General features: G+C 71.6%; 1 protein-coding gene across 5 annotated transcripts in view; it reads right to left on the reverse strand.

Moving 5' to 3' along the window:
- Kcnt1 (potassium sodium-activated channel subfamily T member 1) overlaps positions 1 to 1843 on the reverse strand; it is a 43090-nt gene extending 41247 nt beyond the window's left edge. For all 5 annotated transcript variants that reach the window (XM_048346165.1, XM_048346138.1, XM_048346128.1 and 2 more), the window contains exon 1: positions 1646 to 1843. In XM_048346165.1, coding sequence (XP_048202122.1) covers positions 1646 to 1740 — 95 coding nt within the window. In that variant the 5' untranslated portion in view covers positions 1741 to 1843. The remainder of the gene's footprint in view (positions 1 to 1645) is intronic.
- Between the last annotated feature and the right edge of the window lie 7632 nt (positions 1844 to 9475).

Raw genomic sequence — 9475 nt, forward strand, 5'->3', positions numbered from 1 at the left:
GGGGGCCCCTTTTCACCACCCAGCTGCCGGGCCCCCTATGGCTGGCCGTGAACCCTTGCCATCAGCTTCTGGGAATGAAGGCTTGGGGCATTCCGACCTCATGTCCACAGTGACTGCGTTTGCTCAGTCATCTGAAGGCCACAGGCAGCCCTGGGGTGACATGCTATTTTCTACCTCCACTGGAACAATCTCCCAAGGCTGCTGTTTTCTGGAATTAACCAAGTCCTGGCCGAGCAGGCGCTCGGGGAGCCGGTTTGTCGGCACACGCGTGGGATCTTGGATGCCCAGCCCTGACTTTTGTGCACCCAGGGAGGGAGGGTAGAGAGCTCCCAGCCACAGACTCCAGCCGGAGGGGGGGCAACCAGTCCCATCCCGGCCTTGGCCCCAGCAGAGCTGCTGACATCTTCACCACAGGTGGCTTTATTTATTAGGATAGCGCTTAGTTCAATAGACAAAAGATCACCAAGTTTAAAAGGCGTCTCTGCAGGAGTCATGCTCCTTGGTTCTCATTGGGTGAAGACTTTGGAATCAATGCCGCCCTCCCCGCCCCCCGGCTGTACTTGGCAAGTACAATGAGACGCCACGGGCGGCCTGGCAGCCGTTCCACTTCCCACCGGCAAAACCCATTTCGAGATGGCTGCTCCCGGGGACAGTGGTTCAGAACACACAGCCCCCCCCGGCGCACGGGCCGGTTCCCGGCAGTGGTTCCGGCGGTGGGCTGGGGCTGACCCCGGCAGCCTCCCACGACCTGGCAGCCCCGGCCCAGGTGTGCGTGTGGCCCGTGCGCCGGTGCGTGCGTGCCTGTGTGTGTGTGCACGCGTGTGCGCGCCCCGCAGACAGTGCAGCCCCGGGGAGGACGCCGGGTGCCGGCGCTCGCAGCTTCAGCCGAGCCCTTGGCTGGCGGGCAAGGACGCCCTTCGCCTCCCGGGAGCCGGGCGGAGGCAGAGGCCGGTGTTTCCCTGCCTCGGCGACTCGGGGGGGGGGAGAGGCAGAGACGGCCACCCCGCGGCCGGGCCTCCCGCCGCCCCCGGCGAGCCCCCGCCCGCCCTCCGCGCGCCCTCCGCCCGCCCTCCGCGCGCCCTCCGCCCGCCCTCCGCGCGCCCTCCGGCCCCGGGCGAGTTGGCCGCGAGGGACGCGGGGCGCGCGGGAGCCCGGCCGGCGCGGCCCGGAGGACGCGGCCCGGTCCAGCGTCAAGGACCCGCCACGGGCCGCCCGGGGCCCGGAGGGCATGGGCCGCGGGGCTCCCCGCCCGGCGCTCCCGGCCCCGGCCGCCGCCCCCCGGTCCGCAGGGCTCGCCGGGAGACCCGGGCCCCGGTCGGCCTCGGGGAGGCCCCAGCGCCGGGACCCGAAACTTCGGGAGCCCGGCAGCCCGGAAAGTTGAAGGGGCGCCGCGGCGGCGCGCCCGGCTCAGCACCGCGGACAGCTCCGGCGGCTGGCCGGGTCTCCCCCCCCCCCCCCCTCCCCCGGGCTCCCGCGGGCTCCCGTCGGCCCCCCCTCCCACCCCGGCCGCCCCCTCCCCCCCCGGCCCCCGCCGCGCCCCCGGCCCCCGCCGCCCCCCCCGGCCCCCGCCGCCCCCTCCCCCCCACCCTCCCCGCCCCCTCCCCCCCACCCCCCCCCCCCGCCCCGGCCCGGCCCGCCGGCCCACCTGTCGTCGTTCGGAAAGGGCTGCTCGCCCAGGAACAAGTCCCGCAAGCGGTACCGCGGGGGCAGCGGCAGCACCCCGGTGTCCAGCTCGTTCATCTCGGGGCCGACGGAGGCCGGTGTCCGGGAGCGCGAGGCCGCCACCGCCGCCGCCGCCGCCGTCTCCGCCGCAGGGCCGCCTGCGGGCACACGCGGCGCCCGCTCAGCCTCCGCGCCCCCGCCGGACGCGCGCAGCCCGGCCTCCGCGACCCCCGGGGGCGGGGCTCTGGGGGGGCGGGGCTCTGGGGGGCGGGGCTCTGGGGGGGCGGGGCGCGGGGATCGGGGGCGGGGGCCGGGCGCGGGGGCGGGGCCTCGAGGGCTCTGGGGCATCGGGGTGGGGCGGGGGCCTGGAGGGAGGGGCGGGGCCTCGCGACTCCGGCGTCCGTCCGGTCGGGGGGCGGGCCTGTTCTGATTGTGGGGCCCGGTGGGGCGGGACACCTGAGCAGGTGGGGGGCGGTGGGGGGGCGGGGCTCTCGCCCAGGCCCGCTTCCCAGCCGGCCGAGCTTCGGAAGGTGGGAGCCCTCGCTGTCAGCTGAGCCAGGGGCCCCGGGACACCCCGTCTGGGCCAAGGCGGGTTGCACAGCCTTCCTTTCGGATGGAGAACAGGCGTGTCAGCCCCGAGGCCTCCTCTCAGACCTCCACTGCCCCCCGGGGGGCTGGGCCTGGCCTGTACCCCCCTGGGTGGGGTGCTGCCCAGCGTCTGGCACTCCAAGCTGCCCGGCCTTGCCACCGGACTCCGGGCGTGCAGAAACCCCTGCTCCCGTCGCTGGATCACAGGCGCCTGCCGGTGTCAGAGCAGGGTTGGCTGGGCGGCCCAGGCCCCTCGGGAGGCTCCTGGTGGCTTGCAGCCCTTCGCAGCCAACAACTGCCTTTTAGCTTCTGATCTTTCCTGCCTCCATCTCCACGTGTGTTACCACAGCGCCATCCGGGGCAGGCTCCCAGGCCCGTGGCAGCCCCTGGCCACCAACACCCCATCCCCTTAACCCCTCAGACCCAGCCTGACCAGCCCAGCTGAGCAATGCCCCTGCCCAGCCCCTCTGGAAACAGAAAGCCGGAGAGGGAAGCTTGTTTTCTTCCCCTACCTCCTGCCCCCCCCCCCCAAGCCGCTCCAAGGGGGAATGGAGGGCAGGGCATTCTCTATCCTGTGCAGGCCTCTCCTGTAGGTCATAGGCTTCGCGACGGGCAGGAGGGCAGAGGAGGGCAGGGAGCGTGACTGTCTCAGGCAGGTGCACAGATGTGTGACCGGACAGCTTCCTACGTGGCGCTGGCGTCCAGGCCGAAGGCCACTCATCCGGACACCGGATCCAGAGCGGGCTACGAAGCCCTCCTCGCTCCAGTCGGGAAGGGTGCGCTTCCCTTGAGCCCCACGGACCGTCCTGAGCCCCGAGCCTCACGCAAGCAGCAGGCGGGCAGGTGTGGGTGCCCCCGCCCTGGGGGTCCGCGCGTGGCTGCCAGTGGCAGGCACCCCGCCCTTCCCTTGTCTGTCAGACCACAGGGCATCTGGCAGCATTTGAAAAATAATATTTTCCTAGTTGCATCAGCGTGGCTGGTGTTTTCCTTAGCCAGGAGCCCACGGGGCCGGGGTGGGGGGGACACCGGCGGGTGGGGGGGGCCGCGTGCTCATGGGCTGGGGCTGTGTTTTCTGGGGTTTGCCCCTTTCTTGTGGAAAGCCTCTTTGGACGGCACAGCCCCGAGAGACCACCCAGCTGTGCGGCCGGCGGCGCCCCATCCCCTGTGTAAGGCCGGTTTTCTCCCCCGGCCTCACAGTCCAGCCTTGGTAGGACCCAGGGGTGGGCGCAGAGCTCACGTGCTTCGGGGGGGCACGGGACGAGGGAGTGCCGGGTGTGACGGGGCGGGCGAGGGCCGCTGCCCTTCCCCCCTGCACGCTCCCGGCTCTCCTTTCCTGTGCTGCGCTCACAGTTGTTGAGCCGCGGCTGCGAAGGCCTCCACAGACCTCGGAGCTTGGCCTGGCTCCCTCAGCACACCCCCCCCCGCCCCCCATGTGACTGTGTATTGTGCAGGGCGGGGGCCGGGGCTCCAGGGCCTCTCGGGAACGTGCCCATTGGAGGAGGGGCTGGCGAGGGCCAGCGCAGGTCACAGAGAGCTTGTGGGGCAGGTGGGGGGGGAGGGGGGCCTCCCGGGGGTGAACCAGGGCCGCCACAATATGGCTCTGGCCCTGCAGCCGGGCTCTGGGGCCCCCGCCTCCCGCTCCCCTTCTTGTTCCTCCCCACGTGACCCCAGGAGCAGCCCGGGACCCTGAGATCTCACCTGCCAGCGTTCTGACGTCTGTGAAATGGCTGTGTCCACAGGAAGTCAGCGCTTTTGTGGCGTAGAGGAAGGTGCCCACCTCCCTGGCACCTTCAGAACAAGCCGTGGAGTTCAACGTGTGGACCTGCCGTCCAGGGCACTCCACCCCTCTCCCCATCCCCCACCCCCGCTGCCCCCTTCCGCAGCCCACGCACCGAGGCTCCGGTTCCCGCCAGGGCAGCCCAGGACCCCATGGCTGGACGTGGCTCAGTCCTGGTACGTCAGTTCAGGCCGGGCAGTTTCACCTCCCTGAGCACCCTGACCAGCCACAGGGCGGCACAGAATCCTGGACGTCCCAGCCAGGAAGCCGCCAGCCCTGACGCAAGCGCTTCCCAGAGGCCCCGGTGGGGTTCAGGCCCGCCCGATTCTTCCCCTGCTGAGGAGAACTCTTGTGGGGGACCAGGGCTGCTTCCCTGGCCGCCTCCTCTGTTTCCCAGGGAGCAGGCACCGCAGCGGAAACAAGAGCGACAGAACGGAAAGGCAGGCACGGGGCCGGGCTCGCAGTTGGCATGGTCGCGTGTGTGGAATCGCAGGAGGAATCAAGTCAAGCGGTATTCGACAGGTACAAGCTCTGCGAATAGAGTGGCCAAGCCCGGGGCCTGCACAAACCAAGAGCCAGGGGTGGGAGTCGGGGGGCAGCGCTGGAGACACATCCTCCCCAGGCCGGCCACCTCCCCGGGTCGGGGGACCGTGGGATTTCCCCTGTGGCCCGGTTCCCGAGGCCCAGCAGCCCCTTCTCCAGTCAGCAGGCAAGAGTCCAGCGGGCTCCGTGCGGGGCTGAGTGGGGGAGCACTGGCCGACGTGCTCCAGGCCCGGCTCCTCCCCGAGGGGCGGCGGTGGGGAGGACATGCAGAGCATCCTCAGGATCTGACTGTTCACTTGTTCTCACGGAAGGAGAGGTGTTCAGGAACGGGCAAGGAGGGTCGAGGACACCCGGGGCCAGCCCAGAGGCGTAACCATGGTGATGCCGCAAGCCAAGAAACCGCAGCACGCCCCGCCCCGCCCCGCCCCGCCCCGCCCCGCGCGGCCCTGGGCTGGGGTGGGGACAAGTCAGCCTAGGATGGAAGCTGCGGAACCGTCCGTCCGGGAACAGCGTGGTGCCGGCCACAGCGTCTCTGCCGGGTGGAAAGCGGGCTCCGGGCTGTGGGAGCAGGGGCGGCCGGGTAGCCTAGGCTGCTTCTCGCCGCTTCCTCAGCCCAGCTGCCCGCCTAGCCCGGTCACTTGTCCCCTCGCCCCGGTGGGCCGGTACTTGAGCCCAGCTTCCTGCTCTGGAGTCTACGCTCCTGACGGCTGCCGGGCAGCCCCGCGCCTTCCTTCCCTCGGATAAAAGAGAACAGGATAGAATCGGACCTTATCTCACAGCCTTCGACAAGAACGAGGCCGTGTGCACAAAGCCAGAGCCGCCCCGGCCCCGGAGGAGAGGAGGGGCCTTCGCGGCCCCACGGGGGCGCCGAGACCCTGCCCCGCGCTCCCCTCCACAGGCAAGCTCAGAGCCCACAGAGGAGCCCCCTCCACCCCGCTCCCTCCCGCCCTCCCGCCCTCGGGGAAGGAGGAGGGCCGGGCCGGGGAGGCAGCCGGGGTCACCGCGGCGCCCGGGGGATCCGCGTCCTGTCCCGCGGCGGGCTGAGCGGCTCTAAGCGCTTTGATTGTGCTCATTAGGAGAATTAATTGGTGAAGCTCGGGGAGGGCATAGATCTCGGGGTCACCGCCTCGGCTTCGGGTGAGCACTGAGCCCCCAGGGTTACGGCCTCTGAGCTGGGGGAGGCCCGGGGGGTGGTGGTGCCCCTCCAGCGGCCCCCCAAGGGCTCCCTTTTAGGACCTTGGGTCACGCCAGCCCAGCTGTGAGACACCCCAGAGGCCCCCAGAGCTTGGTTGGGGGTCTCTCCAAATGGCGGTGTGGGGAGAATGGGGTGCCCCTCAGCAGGAGGGACCCTTTCCAGGCCTGACTGTGTCCCTTGAGAGTAAGGGGTGCCAGTGGCAGCTCCGGTGTGTCTGCGCCTGAGTGTGAAGGGGGGGACTCCCTCCCCTCCTCCCTCCCCTCCCCCTCCTCCCTTCCCCTCTTCCCTCCCCCTCCTCCCTGCCCCTCTTCCCTCTCCTTCCTCCCCGAGGCCCCACGGGCTATCTGGTGCCCAGTGAGGGACAGTGGGCGGCCACGGCTCCGTGCTGTGCCCTCTGTGCCGCAGACAAGGCTGGGCTGGCCTCCCCTCCCTCGTGGCCTTCCTCCCCGCAGCCCCCGTGGCAGGAGGAGTGGACGAGCAGGCGGGGGCTGTGCTGGGGCCACCGCACCTCGGGCCTCCAGCCTCCCGGGGCACTGCCTGCTGCCCGGCAGGCACGGCTCTCTCACCGGGCCTGGAGGGACTCAGGCAGGGACCAGGCGGGAGGCCAGGGACCCAGGGCCCTCAGGGAAGGGCAAGGCCTGGCTCTGGAGGTAAGTGGGGGACGGAGGGGGGTGGGGTGGAGGCCCCGGCAGGCCCCGGCTCCTCCCTCTGCCTCGGTGCTCCCCTGCTTCAGGGAGAAGCCTGTGGGGGCAGGGAGGAGCCGAGTGGGGAAGGAGCGGCGTCCCAGGGGCCCTGAGCCGGTGGCGGGGGGGGGGGGGGCTGCTGCCATGCAGTGGGGTTCACAGGTGGACAGCAGGGGGCCCAGAGCCCGGGGGGGGGGCTCCTCTCGGCTTGCTCATTTTCGGCCTCCCAACCTGGGGGGCCCAGGCACCTTTGAGGGCACAGCTAGGGGTACAGGCGGGGCGGCCTGGGGGCTTGCTATGGCAGAGCCTATGAAGACAGAAGCAGCTGAGGTCCTGGAGGAGCCGGGCACAGAGGGGTGGGCTCCGGGCCCGGGCTCTGCCCACACGGCTGCCCCGGCCGCAGAACTCTGCCGGGCAGGCCCGCCCCAGCCCTCCACTGTACCGGAGACGGTCCCTCCTCCTCCCCCGGGGTCTCAGCTCCCCCGCCCCTCCCCCCAGGGATCACCCCGGAACCCGTGCCCCCCTGGGGCGCGTGGCCGGGTGGCCTGGCGTCTCTCGGCCCGACAGCGTGGGCGCTGGCTGTCTGCGGGGACCAGAGGCCAGCTCGGGCCAGCGGAGGCGGCGCGGCGTGGGGCGGGGGCTCCCGCCGGGAGCGGAGCGGGCGGGAAGAGCACCGGGCTGAGCGTCAGGGCGGCGCCCGGGACCCAAGGCCCCCGGTGGGAGCCAGAGCCCTCCCGGGCCCGTGCTCTGAGCCTGGCGGACAGCCCCTGGGTGGCCCCAGAGCAGCCACCGAGGGCCCAGCTCCCAGCCACACAGCGCGGCGGCCCTCCCCTCCCTCGCCTCCCCTCCCCGGCACGGGGGTGGGGGGGTGGGGGGGAGCCAGTGGGACCTTCAGCCCCAGCCGACGCCTCGCCGCCCCCCCTCCCATCCAGGGGCACCCACGGGTCCCGACAGAGGAGATCTGGAGGGTGTGGAGGTCCCCGCGGTCCTCGTGGCTGTCCCCTCGCGGGGGTACCGTACTTGGGGCTGTTCTCAAACCCCAAGGCCGGGGGGGGGGGCGGCCCTGGGGGGGAGGGGGCGGCCCTGGGGGGGAGGGGGCGGCCCTCCGCGCCCCGCCCGCCCTGCCCCAAACACGCGGAGTGAATTGGGAACGGCGCCGCGGGCTCCGGGGTCGAGGCTGGCTCGCCGGTGCGCGCGCCCCCTGCCGGCCGCGGCCGGGACCGCAGCGTGGCGGGTCCGGCGGTCTCCACCCGGCCCCGGGCCCCCCAGGCCTCCCAGGCCGGGCGGGCCCGGGCCTGGCGCCCGCCCCGAAGCCTGCACCGGCCCCCGGGGCGCCGTCCCGTGCGCCACCCGCCCGGCCAGCTCGGTCACGTGTGCAGCTTCCCCAGAGGGAGGTGGGCGGGGTAGGGTGGGGGCCCGCCGGCGGGGCTGCGCACCCCCCTCCCCAGACATCAGGAAGAAGAGGCTCAGGGCTGCAGCCTGGAGTCCCGTCCGCCACAGCCCAGCAGGCTCTGTGCTCAGGCCGAGGCCGGGGTGGGGGTGGCCGCGGGCCCCGGGCTGGAGCCGGGGCTCACCTCGGCCACACCCCTCGCCCCAGCACCTGCCCTGCTCCCGACACCCCCATCCCGTGGCCTCCGGCGACCGTGCCAGAAGGCGCCGACGTTCCGGCCCTCTCCACGAAGGCTTCTCCCTCCGCTCTGCGGCCATTCAGCTAATGAGCAGTTTGGTCCCTGGATTCGGCGTGGCGGAGGCTGAGCGGAGACGCTGCACCCCAAAGCCAGCCTGCTGGGGAGGGGGGGCTGAGCCCACGCGCAGGCCAGGTGGAAGGCCGGGTAGGATGGGGCGGGGAGAGAGGCGGAGGCCCACAGCAGAACACTGGGGTTCCACAGGGCACTCGGGGCGCTGGGGTAAGGGAGCTGGCGATGCCTAGCTCTGACGGGTACCCCTCGGGCAGAGCACCCACCACCGCCATCGGGGTCGGTGCGTGAGCCCGGGCACAGGAGGGGCAGGTGGGCCCTCACCCCCCATGTTGGCCCGCACCCTCAAGTCAGCACAGCGGCAGGCTGGCCTCTCCACCAGGCTGAAGCCTCCAGGGCGGGGACACTCAAAAGTGGCCCCAGTAGTGCTGTGGCTCAAGTGGCAGAGTGCTAGCCTTGAGCAAAAAGAAGCCAGGAACAGTGCCCAAGCCCTGAGTTCAAGTCCTACCACCACCCCCAAAAAATAAACCATACATACTGGTCTAGGAATATGGCCTAGTGGTAGAGTGCTTGCCTAGCACGCATGAAGCCCTGGGTTCGATTCCCCAGCACCACATACACAGAAAAAAAGCCAGAAGTAGTGCTGTGGCTCAAGTGGCAGAGTGCTAGCCTGGAGCAAAGAGAAGCCAGGGACGGTGCTCAGACCCTGAGTTCAAGGCCCAGGACTGGCAACAAAACAAATAAAAAAATAAAAAATGACTCTAGGGGCAGCAGAGAGCAGGGGAGCAGCAGAAGGGGGAGCAGCAGGGAGTGGGGGAGCAGCAGGGAATGGGGAGCAGCAGGGAACGGGGAGCAGCAGAAGGGGAGCAGCGGGGAATGGGGAGCAGCAGGGAGCAGGGGAGCAGCGGGACGGGGGACTTGGCACCCCCCAGGTAGGGGGGTGTGACTCTGGCGCACCCTTGGAGGGCTGAGAGGCCGGGGAGGGGTGCACGTAGGTAGACCAGCCATGTGTTCTGGCAACTTCTCTAGGAGGTTCGGCCACACATGGTGCCCAGGGCGCATGAGGAGGGGCGCGGCGGGCAGGGCGCGTGGGCAGGGCGTGCAGGGTGGGGCGCGGTGGGCAGGGCGCGAAGGGAGGGGCGCGCAGGGAGGGGCGGGCGCGCTGGGGCAAGGCGCGAAGGCGCGAAGGGAGGGGTGGGGCGGGCAAGGCGCGCAGGGAGGGGGCGGCGTGGGCAGGGCGCGCAGGGCGGTGCGGGGCGGGCAGGGCGCGTGGGCAGGGCGCGCAGGGTGGGGCGCGCTGGGCAAGGCGCGAAGGGAGGGGCGCGCAGGG

This window comes from Perognathus longimembris, chromosome 1, assembly GCF_023159225.1.
Source record: "Perognathus longimembris pacificus isolate PPM17 chromosome 1, ASM2315922v1, whole genome shotgun sequence".
Lineage (NCBI taxonomy): Eukaryota > Metazoa > Chordata > Mammalia > Rodentia > Heteromyidae > Perognathus > Perognathus longimembris.